Raw genomic sequence first — 21,286 nt, 5'->3', positions numbered from 1 at the left:
GTGGAGTCGTTAGGGTTGGAAGGTACCTCTGGAGATCACTCAGCCCAATCTCCAGCTCATCTACTTGAACCCAGAATAAAAATAATATCTTTAACTTTTAGTCAGGCAGTTGGACTAAGCAATCGTTGTAGGTACTTTTCGACTGAAATACCCTGCCTCATCTCATTTTTTAGAGCTTCAACAGCAAGGCAAAACCTGCAAGAACTTCTAATTTCAGGATTAGAACCATGAATAGCATCAAGTCCTTATACCTATGACAGTTCTACCTCCTATTTCTTTGAAGGACTGAGGGAGACTTCGGGCGAGGCGACCCAGGGGCGTGACCAGCCCCACCTCCGGTTTCCCAAGCGCCTGCGCTCAAGGACGCCCCTTAATTACCTCTCCCTTAATTACCTCTCCCTTAATTACCGACTGCGTTCCCCGCTCGGCACCGCCCACGTGGCCTCAGGGGACCGGCGCGCCACTGTGCGCACGCGCGGAGTTCGCGGTCACGTGTCCCGCTCCAGCCAATGGGGAGGCGCGTTACTGCGCGGTGCCCCGGTTGAGGAAGTGCCGCCGGTGCCCGTGCCCAGCGCTCCCCCGTCCGGTTCCGCCTCCCGGGATGTGCTGAGGGCGCGTCCGCCGCCCCTCCCAGGTGAGCGGGGAAGAGTTTGGGGGGTCTTTGTGGTGGGTAAGGGGCTGTTGTTGTCATGGCGCTTTCGGCTGGGACGGACCCGGGCCCGGCGCAGTCGCCATGGCAACCCCGGCCCTTTCGCCCTTAGGTTGCAGCGGGTCCGGGGCCCTGGGGATGTGCTCTTGGCCTTCCCGATAACCAGAGGGTTTGGTGCATTCTCGTTGCCTGTATCCGTCTCCATTTCCTCCTCCTTCGCGGCCGAATTTCCCACGGGAAGGCCGGGAATGGCCGGGTATGGCTGGATCTGGTGTTCCCCTGCGGGGAGAACGGAGCTGCTCGGGTTTGTTTGTTGACGGCTGGGTGTTTCCGAGGGGTGTGTTGAGGCCACCGGCATTACTGTGTTCAACCAGGAGCTAAAACATGTCTTGGACAATCCACTCGTCATTACAGGCATCAGATCATTATCATATCTCACTGCAAGCTGTTTAATTATGTTGCCTATATCGAGTTTGAACCCAGCCTGCTCTGTACCTGTTGGTTTATCCCGATTTTGTAATGCTGCAGCAGCTCCCAGCTCATTCTAGGTGATCTTGCTGAGCTCCTGAACTGTGCCTTCCTTCCCCTCTGGCGTTTATTCACAGACACACAGAGGCATTAAATATCTGTCCCTACCTCAGAGCAGACTCTCTTTATAGATGGGTTTTTTCCCCTTTCTGTTTGTTCTGATAATTGCTTGTGTTGTCCTTTGCTTCTGAGCCACAAGTGTTCTCACTGTGAGCGTGGATGCTTTTCCCCCTTGCAGTGGTCAACACACATTGGAAACGTTTGCATTCCTTCAAGCTGCATTCCTTTTTAAAATCTACCAGTTTGCAGTTTCACTTGACTTTTGGCATTGTGGGACCTTTCTACAACTGCCAATAGCTTTAGATTTTACCATCCTGGAAATCTGTGCCCTATCCCAAAGGACCATCAGCCAGTTTTGTTGCATGTCTGTTCCTCTCTTTTCCATGTAGTTATTATGAACCTGCTGAATGGACTCTCTTTTCATTATGGATTCATCCTAGATGATTTAAATCGAATTAATTCTTGTAATTAATTTATTTTCATCTGCCACAGACTCTCCTTAGTCTAAGTTAGTATCCTCAGAAGTCTTTTTGGACGACACTTGTGGGAGCATTTTGGGACCACTAGAAAATGGTGTGTTTTCAGATTATCCAATTGTGTGCTGGAATAAACTCTAGCAGGTGTTCACTCTTCATGAGTGAAGTGAAAAAAACCCCAAGAAAAACTCCCAAACCTCAACTGCTCGTCTGTGCCAGGGTGTGATAGTTAATGTGTGAGCTCATTTACAAGATAAACCTGAGCAGCCTCGCCCTGCTCAGAAGCAGTGACAGGGATCAGGCTTCAAAAGCAGAAGGTTTTCTCTTGCAGCTTAAAAAGTGGTTCTGTTAAATCCTGTAAACTCCTCTAAATAGTGTTTCCACAACTGGTGGCAAAGGAAGACAACAAACATTTGTTAGTGGTGCTAAGATAATGTTTTGTTCTTTGAAGCTGCTGCTGCTTTTCTCAGCAGGTTTTTTGATGTGCTTAAGGCAAATTGACTTCTCACTCTGACTAGCTGGGAAGTGGCTATCCTGTGAATGCCTCTTAAAACCTGTGGCATTCTTCATTTTCACTTCTTTTCCTAAACCATTGTCAATCATCCTGGCTCCTGGTATCCAGACTGGAGTTGGATGTGGTGAAACACTGTAGGAACTGCCAGTGGGCTTCAGAAAATGGTCTTTGGCTAAAGAGCCTTTAAAAGAGCATTTATTTTTATTAACGAAGTCTGGTGCTTCTCTCATGTCTGGTGTTATTTCATTCCCAGTAAGGATTATCTTTATTTGCATGTGGGAATGGGGTTTTTTTCCTGGTGGAGGGTTTTTTGGGGGTGTTATAAATACTGGGGTTGAACCAGTATGGTCTGTGAGTCAGTGCTGGGCTGGGAGCCTGCCAGCTGATGGGAGCTGGTCCTACCACCCCAAAAGCCATTCTCTCATTTCCTGCCTATTTTCCCCCTCTGTGGCTCCCTCCCCAGCCACTCCCAGTATAATTTGTGGAGTGAGCAGCAGAAATTGTGCTTGCAAAGGCTGACACTGGCTGTTGGAAATACCTGAGGAATTAGAGGTGCAAACCTGGAGACTTCCTGGCAGAGCTGATTCTGAAATCCTTGTAGCTCTGCCTTTCTGCTGGGCTGGAGGCAGCCCTGGGTCATGGACAGGGATCCCCTTCAGTCACATGTTCAGGTGCTTTTAAGAACCAATTGGGCTTCAGCTGTTCAGAGTGACAGCAGAAAGAGATCTGCCTTAGCTGAACACCTTGTCTGCAAACTTGGAAGCCAAACGCTATCCAAAATCATTCTCAGAGTGGGATTGCTCCTGCCTTCCTGGTTGTTAACCAGTCACAGCATGTCTGGCAGCTTCAATGCAGAGTGTTGCAAAAGACTTTGAGCTTCATGTCTTGCTCTGCATCCCCTCACCCCCTTTCCTCCCTGCAGAGAGGTGGGAACAGGAGCTGCTCGGTTTTCCAACAGTAGTTTTTAATTGAGTTTTTAGTTTCTGCTTCTCATGTTATTACTGTGGCTGTCAGAGCAGACACCTGTGCCAGAATCCATTTAAAATGTTTTTAGTTTAAAACAGCAGCAGTGGAGTTTTTGAGTTGAACTTGAGCATCTCATGCTTGGAAAACTGCTGAAAAAGGAAAGGAAAAGGAGCCATTTTGGCTCCAATTTTAAAGCCAGGATCTCAGGTGTTAAGTTTGGGGCACTTGTCTGACAACTGAGGAAGGAATGTTCTTTACAAGCTTTTGCAAAATTTATTTTATTTGAAAGCATCTTGTTCGCAGTAACCTCTGGTGTCTCCTGTGAGGGTGTGGGAGGAGGGGCTGAGTTTGTCAATGCTGCTCCATAATGAGGACAGTGTGTAGGAAATGGAGGCAGCCTCAAATTCCCTTCTTCAGGGGTTTGTAGGCTGCATTTCTAGCTATTTTTCAGTCACTACACACATTTTCTGTGTGGATGTTTATTCTAATTCAGAAAGGGCAGTGGGCCTGCAGGTGTGCTCAATTATTTGGGTTTTCCTTGTTTGTTTTCTGGAGGATGAGGTGCCTATTGGAAACTTGCTGTGTGTTAAATCTCCCCTCCAGCGAGGAGCTTGTTGCTTTTGAGCCTCTTTGTGACCCTTGGGTTTGAATTCCTCACAGTGCCACTGTAACAAAGCAGATTTTCCCTTCCTTGTCTTAACAAGAAAAGATTCAACAGCAAAACCCTCTTAGAGATTCTTGTTTGCTGTTCCCTGGAGGAATTGCTGTATCTGGGGCAGCAGGAAGTCAGGCCTTGTGCAGTGTGCTTTAGAGACACTTCATTTAGGGACTGCTGCTGTGAAATCCACAGCTCCAGTAATGTTTCCAGAGCTGTAAGGTGAAAGAACAGCCCAGAAAGTGACCTACATGCAAAACGTTCATGTTTTCTGCTGCTGGGAGTCTGACAAGTCCCACTCTGAGTGTGTGGAAGATCAGGGGTACAGTTGTAAAAGGATTTCCACTAACAGTAAGTGCTCTTTATTTCTAATAAATAACCAGGTAGACTTTTGCCTTCTCACTTCTTAATATCCTTTTGGGGGCTGTTGCAAATCCTGATCCTTCATGGCAGGAGGCCAAAGGGTTAATGACAGTAATTCTGGGTGTTTGACTTGGAGGCTTTCAGTGCTGTGATGTGCACACCTCAATGCAGCTGCAGTGGAAAATTGTGTGGAACTGGAGATAAGGCACAAGTGTGTTCTTAGAATGGTGTTTTCAGAATTTCAGAGCTGAGGAAAAATAGACTGAGCCTTCTGGGGTGAGCATTTGGGAGGAGGGCTGGTTGACAGGATGGTTTTCCCAGGTTGTGTGTAACAATGCTGCCTCCCTGGCTGTCAGAGATCAACATGCTCTGGCCAACTCTTGTAGCTTTTCCTCGTGAGGAGAGTGTAATATCCAATTGAGTTGTTCAGTGTATTTGGTGTTAGGTGGGAGTCTGATACAGCAACATGCTGAAATCACAGCAGAAGCTTAACACAGTGATGGCAGTCTATGGCTGGATCCAAATTCAGGTGTGGTGCCTGTTCCTGGTCTCTGTGTGCTCACTGTCAGGATGCTCAGGAAGGACTACACAGGTTGAAGCCTGCCTTGCTTCCTTCAAAATTTACTTTTTTAATTGTCCACTTTTTATACTTTGGGCTCAGCTGTGTTTATGTTCCTGCCGCATTTGTCTGTCCCTCCCAGGAAGATGTGATTCTGCATGAATTGGCTCAGGGCACCTGACGATTCACTGGTGCAGATGTCTGATCTCAACCCAAGGTTCCCCTGCTGCTTCCCTGGGGCTGAGATGAATTCAGCTTTCTTTACAACACATTCTCCCCCAGGCTCACTGGGCTTTGCCCTCTTCCACTGTGGGGTGCTAGTTAAGCACACTGCCCTGGATGAGAAAGTCCAGGCAGTGACAAATTCCTTTCTCCAGAGTGATGTCCCCGAGAGAATCCCACTAGTGCTTGGGATGTGCTTTGGGGACAGATGGGATGCACATGGCAGGGCTGGATTAACCTCGTGTGTTCCTGCTGTGGCAGCCTGGGGAGCTGTGCCAGGCAGGTGCCTGGGGAGGGCAGTTTTCTGCACACAAAGAAGCTGCTATTGAAAGAATTTAAGTATTGAGAAGCTCCAGATCTTGAACTCGTGCACACCCCTGAGCGACCTGGAGTCCACGAGGGGCTTTGAGGCTCAGTGCTTTTGATTTCAGAAAAATGTGGATCAAAAAGTGTTCTGGGCTGTTGTAAAGTCACATAATCAGAGCCTGCTTCCACCCACATTACTGTGGGTTTTTCAGACCAAGGCACAGAATCAATCATTTTGTCCTAGATTTCTCATTAAGAATCTCCCTCACTCCAAACTTGTGCTAATGTGGGGAATGAAATGCTGGCAGGTTTGGGCTGTAGTGTGGGATGCAGTGAGTGTGCAGGGATGGAGGTGAGAGGATCACTGATCAGCGTTCAGCTGTGACCGTGAGCTCCAGGCTCTGTCGTCTGCGTAACAACGGAGGAATGAGGGGAGCTACCTGTCCCAAATGACCCCGTGTGGCATTCCTAGAAGGAGCAGAAGCATTAAATGGATGAACAGTGTAACAAATGCCCTGTCAGGTGTGCTTGCATTGCACACTGGCAGAGCTGTGCTGTTGGTGCAGGTAGCACATTTGACACCCCAGCTTCCTGTTGTGCCTTTAGATCCAAAGGAACAGGTCTGATCCCAGGCAAGGTGAAGAGATTTGCTCCTCACTGACATTATGTAGGCCTGAGCAACCTGATCTAAGTTAGGTTAAACCCCAAAGGGTCTTTCCAACCTATGAATTTTTTTATTCCATAATTGAAGTATTTGACCATAATTGAAGTAGTACTGAGAAGCTGTCAAGCCAAGTATATAAATAGCTTTAAAAATTTGGCTCCTGTTGCTTGGATAATGTTGCCCTAAGTCCTAGAAGCACCTCTTTGAGATTCTTAATAATGAATCCTCGATGTTCTGAAATCCAGTTGCACTTTCACTGTATTAAATGAAAGGAGCTTGGTGGCAGAGGTGTCTGTGTAGGACATTCCCTCAGAGACCAGTAACCTAAAAACACAGTAAGCTGGAAATGAATGCAGCAGGGAAATCTTTACTGCTTTGTGGAATTAGACTGGTTCAGACTGAATGGTTTAATGTAAATCAAATCCCCAGTGCCAGACAGCACAAGGTAGAGAGACTTATAGCTGTGAGAATTCCTGTTCCTATTCTGGAAGATAATAGCAGACTGTGGTGGTTTTGGGTGCTGTGGTGCTCAGTCACAGCTAAAATCCTGCATTTTGGTAGCTGGCTTTGTTTGATCCTATTTACTTACAAGTGAGAGAGGATGCCAAAGGTTATTAATTTTTCTTTCCTGGAAATCTTGTGTTACTGGAATCTGAGGGCAGTCCAGATACAACTGGAGCTGCAAACAAGGATTTGGTGGTGACACTGGAGCAGCACCTCTGATGTGAGGGTATCAGGCCCAAGGAAATCCATCTCTGTCCCTGTGTGCACATCTCCCAGGGAGTGTCTGCAAAGTGAAATAGAGCTGCTGTGACCTGTCCTGCAGGGCTGGGTGGGAGCTGACAGGACATGGGTGCCTGCTGTGGTTGTTTGGTGTCACTGCTATTCCACAACCCCTTTGTGGTGTCATCTGCAGGAATTTAATCTTTCCTTTCTGTGGAAGGACAGCAGATAATCCTTAATAATCCATCAGGAGTGTGCTCAAAGTGAATGCTTTGAATTCTGAAGGAGAAAATCTTCATCCCAGCTCTCTGAGGATGGGCACTGTTTAATCTTGGAGGTGCTGAGACACCGGGCTGGCTGGGTGTGCCTGTAGGGACAATGCTGCCTGAATTATGGGATCCATTTATAAACACCAACAGCCTGCCAGGGCTTCTCTTTATTCTTCCCTGCTGCTTTCTGTAGGATGAATTGATCTCAATTAGCTTTTAAGTAAAGTAAAAGGTATTGATGAACTTCGATCCAGCTTTGTTTCTGCAAGTGAAGAAGATTCCTTCACACTGGTTTTTATGTGAACACTAATGGAGAATTTGAGTTGTAAACAATCCTATTTACTATTTGTTTGACTTTAATCTTGGATTACCTGGCTATTATTCTGCTAGGAAATTCATTGATACTTGTTGCTAGATGATAAAATTTTTATTTGGGTATTTCATGAGTTTATCTGATTGCAAGCTGAAGTAAAAAAGTAATGAGACCAGCATCTTGTTCGCTTGTGCATCCTGCAAAAATAAGTTGGATTTCACAAGGCAGAAACATTGTTAAAACATGTCTAACAGTGATAAACAAGGGAAATCTCAACTTGTAGAACCACTTGGCCTGGTTTCTGTAGTAATGGAAGAGCTCAAGGGATTTTCAAACACATTTAAGCAGCTGCCTGCCAAAGCATCAGACTTTATCCTACATTTTAACACCCTGCTGGATTAAGAGTGCTGGTTCTGTGTGACTGCCTGTCTCTCTAGAATGTGATCTTATGTAGATTTTATTATTTTTTTTAAATACATAGAGAGAATGAAAACCTCCTGCTCTTGAGAAAAGCTTGAGCTGAGGTATCTTTGCTGTGAAACATTTGGTCGGTGTAAATAAACTGTTCCTGCACCTGGCTCTAAGCAGGAACTGCTCCTTCCCAATAGGACCTGGAAGTGCCTGGTGGTGGCAATGTCAGTGCCTGTACTTGGCTCCATTGTGTTGAGTGAGCAGGGACAATTCCTGGAGCCAAAAGTTTTGCTGCCTTTTAGATAGAACTGTGAAATGCTCTTCTTTAACTTATTATAACTGGAGCTTACTGATGCCAAAGATTTATGACATCATTTTAAAATAGCAAGTTCAGGCTTCACAATGTACTTTAAATTAAAATTATATGTCAAGCTGGCTTATTTAGTAATGCATTTACTATTTCTTTTCATCCAACTTCCATTACTGCTAAATATTTGTCATAAGAATCTCACAGGTTCCTCTGTGCTACCCAATGCACTTGAGGCCAAAACATTTTGCTAGATTTATTTCAACAGAGCAAGGCAGAAATCTAATAAAAATGCTTAAAACCTTCATGCTTTCCTGTATTCTTGAAATGAATGTGTTATGCATTAATATCTGCAGGTTTTAGGTAAGAAAGGGAATTAAATGCTCAGTTTCTAGTTCCACTTGCTCCTGACTGCAGTATTTGCGAGAGGGTGTCCTCGGAGCTTTTTCAAATATTTATCTGCATTATCCCTTCATAAGCATGAAATGTTAAATAAATTATGAAATGTTGGCTCATTTTCTAATCCTCCTGAGTAAGTGCTTCCTGTTTTGACAGGGTGAGGTCACTGTGCCCCCCTGGAAGAGGGACAGTGGCCATCGTGTGAACCAAAGGCTGACACCTGAGAAAAAGATATTAAAGGAAATAACTTCACTTTGGCTTTCCAAAGTGGTCCTGGGCACCCCTGAATTAACCACATCTCCCTGTAGCCTGTGTTTGGCTTCACAGTGGCCACCATTTGGTCTCAAAGGCCAGAATCTGTGTTGTCAGTGTTGCTGCCTATAAACCCCTAAAGGCCCCTCTGACTTCCAGCGTTTTGTTTTATACTGGTACTGTTTTTGTTTTATTTTGTGCTCTCAAACATGTATTTTTGTCCTCTTAAGTTGACTCTAAAAGTGATACTTAGGTCTCTGTGTTGGCTGAGACTTGAGAACTTTGGCTGTGCTAAGGACAGCATTGCCACGGGCTGTGCCAGGGCCAGGACCTGCTTTGGGTGTTTTTCCAGGAATCCCAGAAGACCCCAAGGCTGTCACCTGGGTATGAAAGGAATTGATTTGCCTGGAATTTCTTCTCTCTTGGTTATAGCAGCCACTTACCACAGTTCCTCCAGCAGCAGCAGCACCTGGTCAGGGAGGAAGGGGCCCAGGTTGCTCTCTGAAACCCCTGTGGCAGGACATGGTGCCAGATGGGTGTCCCAAATGTCCTTTAAATGTGCTGGAGCATCTGGGTTGGGTCACATAATGGATGGAGCAAGTCCCTGCAAACACAACCAGCTGTGGATGTTTGAATTTGAGGGGAGGGGGATTATCCTGTTCAACAAAACAGTCATGGATTACTTTTTTTGAGGCTGGCTTCAGCTACAGGATAATGCATAATGCTTGCCCAGCTCTTTGGGAATGTGGTGTTAAATACACATGGACTAATCCTCATAGGAATGTGTCCTGTGCTGGCTCTGCCTCTCCAGCAGGGCTGCCCTGCCTTTTCTGCTCATTAGCAGAACCGTGGCTCTGGCATGCTGATTTATTAATGCTGAGAAGGGGTGTTCCCTTACAGGAGCGCTGAAACTTCGCAAGAAAAAATGATCCTGTGGTGTGTCCCAGCTCTGAAATGGCTCAGCAAAGGGTTCAGCAGAGGTGGGGGGTGAGGCTGGGGTCCACATCATCCAGTGGTGTGGATCAGATGAACCTCAGCCAGCAAATGTTTGCCTTTCCTTCTTCAGGGTCCCATGGGGTGAAGCTGAGGCTTCTTAAAAGGTCACCAGAGGCTGGGGGTGGGGAGCTGTGACAGGATACAGATTCCACCTCTGGCCTCTGACGGCTTGAGCCAATTCTGGGAGTGTAAAATAAGTTTGAAAGGCAGCAAGGAGTGCAGGTTTTGTAGGTGCTTAAGTTGTTTTGAAAATGGCAGCTGGAATGACTGTGAATGCTGTGGGCCGCTCAGTAAACATGCAGCCACAGTCCTAGAACAGGCTGGGAAATAGCTGGGATGGTTTTTAAGGAATCCTTTGGAGAGGAACAAACGATCCATTTCAGATACAGTACAGAGTGACTGTAACTGGCAGAGTAGAACACTGGAATATGCTGAAGGGAAGGGACCCTTCAGGATCATTGAATCCGACTCCTGGCCCTGCACAGGACACCCCAGGAATCCCACCATGTGCCTGAGAGCTTGTGCAAGTAAGTTTAGTAACAGTAATTTACAGTTAATTGCTGAATTGTGAGTTTGGCAACTTAAATTTGCCCTAACTAGCAATTGTAACTTTGCCAGTTACAATTTTTGTGTTGAAGCTGCTCAAATGGTGACTGCAGTCCAATGGGGGAGTGTTTAAATCTGTGCCTCTTTGAGCTCTGAGCTTTAAATCAAGAGGACTGGAGAGCTTAGCATTCCTTTTCACAGGAGGGCATAGACAAACATTGCTCTGTGCAGCTTTTCCCTTATAACTTGGCACTTTGAAACCAAGACTTGAGACTCTTCAAATTGGGAAAATAAAGTAAAAATTTTAAGGAACTTGTTTTTGTTAAGGGCGGTGACTTTGTTTTTTTTTTTTTAATTTGCATCCTGGTTAATTTTACCTGAGAGGGTCAGAGTGAGAGAGATAAAGGAAACAACTCCTCCTGTCTCCACTCACCTTGTCTGTCTCATGTGGGGCTTTGTCCTGCCTAAAATGTGTTTTCCACTCATCCATCAGTGCTACAAATGCTTTTGCAACCACTTTAGCTATCACTTGCTTCTTTCCCTCTGGTGCTTGTTTAAAAAGGCTGAAGACATTGCAGCAAGTGTTCTGTTTGTGCTCAGCAGATCGTGGCAGGGCTATGGAGAAAAGGCGTCCTGGGATTTCTGTATCTGAGCACTCTGTGCTGGGCTTGGAGGAGCTGTGGCACACAGGAATGAGGGGAAGTGAAACTGGATCTCATTTCACCAGCACAGGTTAAACAAAAATGAACATTTTAAAGAGTTGGAATCCTGTGCATATGTACTCACTGGAGATGGCAGGGTTGTGCAAGAGGACTTTCTAAACGTTCCTCTAGCAGTGCTTCCTTTTTTAAGCTGTTTGTTCAGTTTTGTTTTAACAAAATGTTGGTCCTGCACGGATATTTGAAGAGCTCCATGCAACATAAGGTACACTTGGCACACAGTTGGCTCATTTAATGCTCTTTTTGGAAGGGCTGGTGGCCACGTGCTGCTCCCATGCAGAGTCACCAGACTGTGCTCCCAGGGATTGGGATGTGCCTGGATGTGGTCAGGCTGAGATGTGAGCAGGGCTTGCCCCGTGGCCAGCACAGCTTTGAGTTCTTCTCAGGTTAATTTTGCTGTGTTTTGTTTAATCTCTCCTGAAAACTCACTTTTCTGGGAAAAGCAGCTTTATCCATAGCAAGCCCCTCCTGGTGCTGTTGGGTCAGACCCTGTGTTCCATCGTTGCTCTTGTGCTTCCTTCCCTTGCAGGCGTGAATGACAGAGGAGGTGCCCCCGACTGCACTGACGGATGTGAACCTGCGCCTGCTGTGCCACGATGACATAGACACAGTGAAACAGCTCTGTGGAGACTGGTTCCCAATAGAGTATGTGCCTGGCTGGGGTGGGTTCCCAATAGAATATGTGCCTGCTTTGGCATGCCAGCTGGGACAAATGGTGTGAACCTGCTCTGGTCCAGCTCTGTGCAGCCTCAAGGCTGTTGCCAGGCAGCAGATTGGGAATCTTCTGTGCACTGTTGTGTTGGTGGTGTTGTTAAAGGTCCTTTGCTGCCTCTCCTGCAGCATGCTGGAGTCAGTAGAAACTTCCTATATGTGGATTTTGGCAGAAAAATGGGCTTTGTCATTAAGGGGATGGATCAGCTTCTTGAGAAGGACTGAATGAGGTGGGGAAAGGAGGCTGTCTCCAGGAAAAAGGACAGCATCCCTGTGCTTGTGAAAGGAAGTTGTGTCCTGGAGCATGGTCTGGGGCAGCACTCTCAGAGCCAAGCTGGCATGGAGCTGTTCCTGAGGGGCTGCTCTGAGTGTCTTGGAGGATCTGAGCAGTAATTCCCTTGGATCACCATTCCTCCCATAGTCTGGCTTAAAGCTGATCTCAGCCTGGCCCAGGCCGGCTCCCCAGACCCACATTTGGTAAATGCCCATGACTACACAAGCACAGGAACTTTTCTGGGGAACACTGACAGATTTCTGACCTAAAGCATCCAGGGAAACCACAGCTGTAGACTTCATAGAGGGGTTTTATAGAGGATTCTAGCAGATTATAATTAAGACTGAATAAAATGTAACAAATCAGCAAAGCGTTCCTAATCTTTTGAGTTTGCAAATTTCTTTTAAAGGCAAGACATGCTGAACTCTCACTTGGAAATAAATAAACATACAGTAGTTTCCTTTAGTAGCTGCAGAAGGAGGAGGAGAGCTGGAGGCTGGTGGTGTGATTTTATTTTTTTTTCCTATCAATATGCAGCTTTTTTTTTTTACATGTGTGTCAAATTAATGAGATCCTTACACTCTTAGATGAGGGCAGATGGATCTTGCATTTAAAAATAACTTGCTAAAGATGTATGTGAAAGCTCTGGGCAAAGACTGTAAAATGAAAGTGTGATTCTCTTAGCAAGGCAGGAGCCTTGCTAACATGAAACAGCCCATGGCACTAATGAGATGTAACAGCTGTTTCCAGTTGAGGAGCATCTCATGCCTGTTCCCAAGGGCTTTGCACCCAGACATTCCTGTTTCTGGTTCCTTCCCAGGTACCCTGACTCATGGTACCGAGACATCACTTCCAACAAGAAGTTCTTTTCCCTCGCAGCCACCTACAGAGGCTCCATCGTGGGGATGATAGTGGCAGAGATCAAGAGCAGGACAAAGGTGCACAAAGAGGTATGTGACTACCCAGCAGGACAGAATCCACCCCTGCTGTGGAGAGTGGGCATGGCACCTGTTTGGGGTGGGGATTTTCCCTCCCCAGTTCACACTTGATCCTGAGTTAATTAATGCAAGGAATGAAGCACATGCTGATCTCCAACTGATGGAGCAGGGGTGGGGGTGTGGTACCACAAAGGCTCTTCCTGCTGCAGCATGGCCCTGTGGGGAGCTGAGGGATCAGATCCTGCAGGGTAATCTCTGGCCATGGCTGGGATAGCACAAACCCTTTTTGTTTTCCTTATGAGCTTCCTTAGCTGTACTGCGTGAGTCACTGCAGTGACTTCCTGCAGAAACTCCTCTCTTTATACAGTCCCTGTCCAGAGCCCTGAGGGGAGGTAACCTGTCTGCAGAGAACTTGGACTTCTGAGATAACAGAGCCTGGAGGCCAGGAGAGACAGTCCAGTGCAGCAGAGAGGGAAAGAAGAGATGGTCAGTGAAGACAGCATGGGAGAAGAGCATGAAAAAAAAGCAGGGGCAGTGCAGGGAATGCCTAACTCCTGGAAGGCCCTCAGTGTTGTGGTTAATAATTCCAACGTGCACAGAAGCTGAGAGCACAGAGCAGTACATGGGTCTCTTCATCTCAGCTGTCTGGCTTCATCTCAAAGCTCATCAAAGTCAAAAGCTGCATCTTCAGCAACTTCTACAAAAGGCTCTTGTTCCAGCCACGCTGAAAGCCAAGGGCTTATTCAGGCACTGTTCTGGACAATTGGGCCTGTGGAACGTGCTCCTTGTCCTCCCCAGCAGTGCAGAGATCTCCAGCTGACACAGCTCAGGTGCAGCTTGCAGGCCACAAGGATTTGCTGGGTAGATCTAAACACTGCTGGGTGACTCCAGAACTGGCATTTTTGATCCTTCTGGTAAAGAAAGCAAGTATGTTCTGTCCCTAAACCCACAAATAATGTACAGTAATTTCACGAATATAAGCCGCACCAATTTGACTAAGATTTTGCTCCTAAACCGGAAATGCGGCTAATAATCAGGAGCGGCTAATACAACCTCAGAAGTGCCTGCCAGAGTGCCGAGCCGAGCAGCTGCAAAGTCGGCATTTTGCGATTGTTACAAATCGCTACTTTGTTGCACCGCGGGTGGAGCCTGGCTCCGTGTAGGCAGAACGGGGGGCGGGGAGAGAGGCGGGAGAGCTCTCTTTCCTCCTCTGCCACAGCCCAGGGGAGAGACGGGGGGGGCCCCGCGCCACCATTGCTGCGGCCCGGGGAGGAGAGGGGGGACCCGGGCCGCCCCTACCGCGGCCCGGGGAGGAGAGGGGGGACCCGGGCCGCCCCTACCGCGGCCCGGGGAGGGGGGGGGGAAGCCCGCACCACCATTGCTGCGGCCCAGGGAGGGGGGGGGAAGCCGGCGCCGCCATTGCTGCGGCCCGGGGAGGCGGGGGGGAAGCGCGCGCAGCCATTGCCGCGGCTCGGGGAGCCGACGGGGTGCTTTGTCCCCGCCCGCCGCCGCCGCGGCAGGAGCGGGGAAACTCCGTCCCTGCCCGCCGCCGGCGCCACGGGCGCGGGAAAGCTCCGTCCCCGCCCGCCGCCGCTGCCGTAGGAGCAGGGGAAGCTCCGTCCCTGCCTGCCACCGCAGGGCAGCGCCGACCCGGGGTGACCGAGCCCAGTGGCAGCGGCGGCCGGCCCCGAGCTGCAGCACCGTGCTGGACCACCTGGCCCCGTCAGCGGCCCCTAGCGGGCCGAGCCTGCACAGCCTTAGCTCAGCCAGTAAGCCCCGCCCTCCCGCCGTTCTGTTAATAATTGCACGCGGGTCCTCGCTGCGAACGACAGAGCGGCTTATATTCGTGTGCGGCTTATCTATGGACAAAAACCAAAATATTTGCCAACACCCAGAGATGCGGCTTATAGTCAGTGCGGCTTGTATTCGTGAATTTACTGTACATTGGTAGGAAATAGCATGATTTGTATTCTGCCTCTGGGAGGATGAAAATAGGAATAGCCCCATGCTTGGATATTTTAACTTCCATTCTAAAAGCTTCAGCTCAGACTGTTCAGTGAAGTTTTCTTGCTTTAGCCTTGTTTTCAGGTGTTCCAGAACAGGATTCTTGCTTTCTCCTATGCCTCCCTAGGCACCCTGTTAAATAACCTGTCCTATCTCTACTCAGGATGGAGATATCCTAGCTTCCAATTTTCCTGTGGACACTCAAGTTGCTTACATCTTAAGTCTTGGAGTGGTGAAGGAGTTCAGAAAACATGGAATAGGTAAGATGCTGCTAAGTGTTGTTGCTGTTGGTGCTGTTTGGCAGGTGTGGCCAGTGGGTGTGACTGAAGGAGCTCCAGTATCTCCCTTCTCTATGGGAGGGGCTTACCTGTGACTGGTACCAACAGGTGGGATAGTGCAGCTGCACTGGGAGGTTTTTACTGGGCACAGTAGTGGGCACAACACAACATGCAGCTATTTCCACAGAGCACAGGCCTTTGTCAATCTTGTTCCCAGGGACCAGCTGAGCACACCAAAAACTCCCACTAGTGCTGCTGAGACTGTCTGAAAGTGTATGAACTTCACCCAGGAGCAGGGTTTGATATTATTTTCTTTCTGGGTATCAGAGTCTGATCCCTGAGGCAGAAAACAGAGCTGCTTTTAATCTTTCAGTTTCAGCAGAGATAACAAACTGTGAGAAAACCACAAAGGGAACTGGAAAATAGTGTAACTTGTGCCTGATTAGATCTTGAATGTACAAGTCAGCTTTGAATGTCTGCTGCCACGTGCAGCATTCCTGCAGCCATTTGAAATCCTGGAGTCAGAAAGGCTTTCTCTCTGTTTAGAGCAGTTGTGTTCTGTCACTAAGTGCTGCCCTTCTGGTGCCACTTCAGGCAGGATGTGGTTCTTTGATGTGCAGAAGGGAATGGGCCAGGTTTGGCAGGGTGACCCAGGGGTCTGGAGTCTCTTCAGTGGATATGGGTATAACTGAGCACCTCCAAGTCCTCCCTTCTCCCCCAGGCATGTTTGGACAGGTATAAACTTAGAGGGTACATAAAGAAATTACCACAGAGTCCTTGGTGAGAGCGGTGTTTAAACCTTCCATTAAAATGCCACAGGAGAGAATTTTCTAGTACAAAGAAGAAAGTGGGAGCACAGAATAATCACAGAGGGGTGGTAAAGAGGTCTTTCTGTAAAATTATGGTGGTTTTCAGTCTCCTCCTGATTTCCAAATCCTTTTTTTTCCCTAGTTCCATCTTGCTGAAACTTTCTGCTTTCAGACTCAGTATCTCCTATATCCATTCCATATGTACAGTGTGTTGCTGTGCTCTCTCAAAAGCTTTGAGCTTGCACCTGTAGCAACACAGTCTAAAAAACCTGCTGCTGCTTTTTCTGAGACTTTTCTCTTGAGTTTTGCTAGTGGTATTTGAAGCTGTAGCCTTTCATGCAGGAGGCTCTTCACTCCAGCAATGCTTCTCAGCACTAAAGCTCTGATTTTCTTCTGGTTTTTGTAAAAGTGTCTGGTTTCTAGTTCTCTGCTGTTCTTAAACCACAGGACAGCTGGATTTCTGTGAGGTAGAAGACTGAAATATCTCATAACAAAACTGAACTGCTCTGTTGTCAGTACCTCAGTGGTTTTTTGCTCTTGGCTGATACAGACTCTCACTAAGTACCAAGAGAACATGAAGTCAGTGTTGTTGGCTTCTGCCCTGAAATTCTGTGGGTCCTCCAGGCCCTGGGGATTGTGAAACAGCAGCAGCCATCTCCCCTGTGTGTTAGGCTGATCCTGTAGCTGGTGTTACCACACCTGCTGGAAGACGTTCCCGTGCAGGTTCTGCTGGGTCCTTCATGCCATGTTGAGGTGGTGTGGATGAACCCCCAGATCTTGTCTTTTGGGACTGGAGTATCCTCTGTATCCTTCTCTGGTTTTTCCTGCTAGCTGCAGCAAATCCAGATTGGATGAGACTGTCTCCACTCCTCCTTTAGAAGGCATCCTAAAATCCCAGCAGTTCTTAGATTTTGATTCAAGTTCAGCAGACAAAGTACAATAACCTGCTGGTGAAGTCTTGTTTTGACACTCTGCTGTATCAAATGGCTTTAAAATAAATGCATATGTGGGGTGGAACTGATACCATTGAAAATGAGTCACTGACCTTCCCCAAAGCCAGGAGTTGCTCTGCTGGGGATGGGCAGTGTTGTCTAAGTTCTACCTCATCTTTGTGGTTACTGAGTCAGAGGTTTGTGTCTTTAAAATCTCTGGTTTTGAAGCTGTGCTCGTAGGTGATACCATGTATGAAAATCATGTAGAAGGTCCTGTGAGAACTGGGTGGGATTTGGGGTCTCCAGGTGTGTGCAGCAATCTCAGATTAGCAATCCTTGGTGCAGGAGGGCCCAGCTGGGCCCCACACACCCTCACACTGAGGGTCCCTGGGGCTGCACACACACTGATCCTGCTGCCTTCCCTTCAACAGGTTCCCTCTTGCTTGAGAGCCTGAAAGATCACATCTCCACCACTGCCCAGGACCACTGCAAAGCCATCTACCTGCACGTGCTCACCACCAACAACACAGCAATAAACTTCTATGAAAACAGAGACTTTAAACAGCACCACTATCTCCCCTATTACTATTCCATCCGAGGGGTCCTCAAAGATGGCTTCACCTACGTCCTGTACATCAACGGTGGGCACCCACCCTGGACAATCTTATATCCTTTCCCTGCTGAGCAGAGGCCAAAGCCTGTTTTCAGTTAACAACACCGAAGTGTGGGTAGAGGTGGGAACTGAAACCTGCTCAGATGTGGGTTTAATCTGAACCCAGAAGGAAGGTGATGGATGCCAGTGAGAGCGAGTGCTGGTGTTAGACCCAAGTGCTGTGTGTGCTTTGGCTTGTAGGGTGCAGGGTTTGGTCACAAACAGGGCAGAGGAAACCCTTGGTCTTGCTTCCTGTGATGTGGAATCTCCTTTGAGCCTGGGCTGGGCTGGATCTCAGCAGGTTGCTCCCACACTAACTTAAGGGGTTTGTTTCAGGTCAATGGATCATGGAGAAGAAACTTGATTCTTCCTGGGTGTAGCTGGTCAGTTCCAACCTCCCTGGGCAGGTGGATGGATTGCTGTCCTCACAGGATCTTCTGTAGAGTGCAAAGGGAACTGGCAGTGGCTCAGAGGAGGTATTTCCCACACAAGCTGGGGCTGCCATTCCCAAACTACCATCCTTTACAGTGCAGAGCAGACCTGCTTTTGATAGAAAAGTGGAGGCAGTGATTGCAAGGAGCAGATCTGACTTAGCTGAGCAGCTTCCACTGTGTCAGGGGTCCCTGCATGCAGGGTAGGTCCAGGAGTGATTTGTGTTCTTTGCTAAGTTACACTGTAAGTGTTGCTGTCCTTAACTGGTGGCCACTGACTACCTACAGCACATTGGCTCCACACTAGCCAGCCTGAGCCCGTGCTCCATTCCCCAGAGGATATACAGACAAGCCCAGAGCCTCCTCTGCAGCCTCCTGCCCTGGTCTGGCATTTCTGCCAAGAGCAGCATCGAGTACAGCCGGACAATGTGACGGACTGGGGGTGCACAGGAAGCACAGGTAGGTGCTGGGGACAGCTCCCTTCCCTGCCATGGCCACTGTTCTGTGACAGAGATCCTGGAGTGAGCTCATCCTGCTGCTGTGGAAAGTGTCTGGGCATGGCTGTGCAGCATGGCTGTGCTCCAGCCAGCAGCTGAACTCCTGCTACTTTCATTTGAAGGGAAATCAAACTCTGACCTTGTTTACTTGAGCCCCGACCTGGAACCTGCTGTCCCTTTCCTTTTCCCAGCTGCTGGAGCAGTGTGCAGGGCCCTCAGAGTCCTAGCACAATAACTGGAAGCCCCAGTTGCTGCCAGTGCCCTTGCACATCAGACATTTCCAGGACAGTGGCTCCCCAGCACACATCTCCCAAGTGTTTCCCTAAAACATGTGCTCTCTTTTCTTTCCGTAGGATTGTTTCTCCTTCCACCTGACACTGGCTCTGCACTGGTTCCAGTGATGACAGCTCTTGGCCGGTGACCCAGCCCCCGGATGGGACTCCCTGTTCCACAGGGACTGACCTTTGGTAGAACTTCACCCTGGGGCTGCAGCCCCGGCTCCCCGCGTGGGCTGGGCGGGCGTGGCTGTGCCGCAGCCGCGGGCCCTTGGTGTCACCACTCCGTGTGCATGTTGCACTGTCCTCGCCACTACCCTCACCTCCAGTCTGCTCCTCCCCATCCCCGGGGCGTGAGGGGTTCAGCTGCTACTCCTGCTCCATCCACAGCTGCTGACAGAGCTGAGGGAGGTTCATGGGTCTGCACTGAGGAACCACTTCCATGAACTGGGAGAGCCCTGGCAGGCCCTGGCCAGGGCAGAGTCTGCCCTTTTTGCTGTGGAAGGGGGCAGCTGGGGAGGGGAAAGGGGAAAATGGGAATCATGTTAGGTCCTGCCACAGCGGCTGCTGGTGTGTCCTGTGGGTAACTTCCAGGGAGAGTAACTGCCTCACATGGGAAACTACCCAGCCCCACCAGCCCTCTGGAGTGATGTAAAAAGCAGCATATAATTCAGGATGCATAAGGTAGAAGGCAGGGAATGAAATTGCTATTTCATAGTGAAATATATATGTATTATACTGTATAGATCTTTCTGCCTTTGTCCAGGATGGAATGTAGCAGGGGAGGGGAGCTGGGAGTGTTGAGTCTGGTCCAGAGCCCTTCTCCCCTTCCTTGGCACCAGGCTGGACTTTGCAGGATCTTGAGGGATGGGATGTGTGCACAGGTCACAAGACCTTTTCCTTGCTGAGGAAGATTCCCCAGCTGCTCAGTGCTGTGCTTTGGACTGTGGTCTGGGCACCTCTGGGCTCTGCTGGGCAGTCTCTCATTGCCTGCCTGTGTCCTGGCTGCAGGACCCTCTGGCTGGACTGAGTAGCTCATGTGCAGCCTGTGTGGAGGCCCCAGAGCTGCAGCCAGCCTGGGGCCCTGCTGTATTCCCATGGCAAATCCCCCTTCCCTGGCCAAGGCTCTTCCCCTGCTCAGCACCATGTTCCTTATTTCCACCACATTAACTGGGACTGGAGCAGAGGGATCCATGCCAGAGCAGAGCCTGGATGGGCTGGCACTGCCGGCTCTGGCAGGGGCTGGGCAGGACCTGGGGGTGGTACAGGGCTCAGGCTGGGCCTTAGAGAAGCCAACAAGCACATCATGACCTTGCAGCTTGGTTGGGCACAGAAAGCCCTGTCAGTGACTGAGCCCCTGCTTGGGAGTTCACTAATAAAAGGAGGCAAGAGATGAGCTGCTGTGACTAGTGCCAGGCTGGAGAGCAGGCAGCCTCAGGGGCTGGCATGTTTGGTGTCTGGGAGCAGCACCAGGCTCTTCTGGGACGTGCTGGTCCTTCTGGGCCTCAAAGACAAGGGGCAGAGGTGTTTATGAGGAGTCAAAAAGGGCACTGATGGAAAGCCCAGCCTTGAGACTGTCAGCTCCAAGAAGGGGGGCTGCCCTCGGGTCTCTTCCATCCCAGGTGATGTCCCTGGCTCCTCTCTAGTTCAGCAGTGCCAGTGGCACTGGGCAGGCAGCTCTTCCCCCAGCCCCAGTGCTTCCTCAGGGCCCCTGACACCCTCAGTTGTTAGCAGTTTGGAGTATTTTTGCTTATCCACTTTTACTTAACACAGCTGTTGGTTGAGTGTCTTTAGCAGCCCAAGCCCGTTTATTCTTAGCACTTGCTTTCTCAGACCAGAATGAAGCTCTTCTCTCCTGATTGTCTGGGGCTGTTGTGTGTCTGGTCCCCAGTTTCTCTCCTGCCCCTTACACAACCAACTCCACTACTTGAGCACATCCCCAGGGACCTGTGACTAGTCTGTGTCCTCCTACCACCCTGTCCTGAGGTGTCAGCCCTGTCCCCATCTTAGCCCATTATTTATTGAAGAACATCTTGCTAAACGCCTCCAATTAAACCAAGCCTCTTTTTTGAGTTGTCTATCCCTGCAGAGAATCTGCCTCTGACCCACTGTTTGGCCCCTGCCCCAGGGCAGGGTGCCCACATACCCTTTTCTCTGGAGCTGGGGTGATCCCAGGGGAGCTGCTGCTGCTCTGATCCAGGGATGAGCTTACAGCAAGCAGAGGGGGGGAGAGGGAAGGGGGAACAGCTCCTCCAGGGCTGAGCCTGCCCTTCCACCAGGACTGCAGGACGGGCAGATCTTCCTAAGGCTCAGCTGAAATGGATGGGGCCTCGTGCAGCTGTGGCTACTGCTCTCCTCACTGGCTGTCCCCACTTCAGCCATGACCAAGGGCCCTCAGGCACAGCCAGGGCCTGGAGGTGCTCCTGCACCTGGGACAAGCTGCTCCCAGCCCCTGCCTGGAGCCCTAGGGAACACAAGCCATTTTGGAGCAACCCGAACTCTCAAGGACTGTAGTGCAGCACCTGAGCCAGCCCCCAGCTCTCCTGCCACCCACAGCTCCAGCCCTTCACCTCTGGCCTCTCTGCTCC

The 21,286-nt window shown here is 49.2% G+C and overlaps 1 protein-coding gene across 1 annotated transcript; it reads left to right on the top strand.

Annotated features, from left to right (window-relative positions):
* The first annotated feature begins 519 nt into the window (after positions 1 to 519).
* Positions 520 to 20,558, top strand: NAA60 (N-alpha-acetyltransferase 60, NatF catalytic subunit). The gene is made up of 7 exons (XM_033073920.2): positions 520 to 634; positions 11,427 to 11,542; positions 12,703 to 12,832; positions 14,988 to 15,084; positions 17,275 to 17,509; positions 18,202 to 18,385; positions 18,777 to 20,558. The coding sequence occupies exons 2-6, from the start codon at positions 11,433 to 11,435 to the stop codon at positions 18,356 to 18,358; spliced, it is 729 nt and encodes a 242-aa protein (XP_032929811.1). The 5' UTR covers positions 520 to 634; positions 11,427 to 11,432; the 3' UTR covers positions 18,359 to 18,385; positions 18,777 to 20,558.
* Positions 20,559 to 21,286: the final 728 nt, after the last annotated feature.

This window comes from Catharus ustulatus, chromosome 16, assembly GCF_009819885.2.
Source record: "Catharus ustulatus isolate bCatUst1 chromosome 16, bCatUst1.pri.v2, whole genome shotgun sequence".
NCBI lineage: Eukaryota > Metazoa > Chordata > Aves > Passeriformes > Turdidae > Catharus > Catharus ustulatus.
This window is presented reverse-complemented; position numbering and strand designations above follow the sequence as displayed.

Excerpts from the sequence above, each read along its gene's own strand:
- NAA60 (XM_033073920.2), top strand. The coding sequence starts at position 11,433 with ATGACAGAGGAGGTGCCCCCGACTGCACTGACGGATGTGAACCTGCGC. Across the intron at positions 11,543-12,702 it reads GGAGACTGGTTCCCAATAGA|GTACCCTGACTCATGGTACC; the intron begins GTATGTGCCTGG and ends GTTCCTTCCCAG. Across the intron at positions 12,833-14,987 it reads GGACAAAGGTGCACAAAGAG|GATGGAGATATCCTAGCTTC; the intron begins GTATGTGACTAC and ends ATCTCTACTCAG.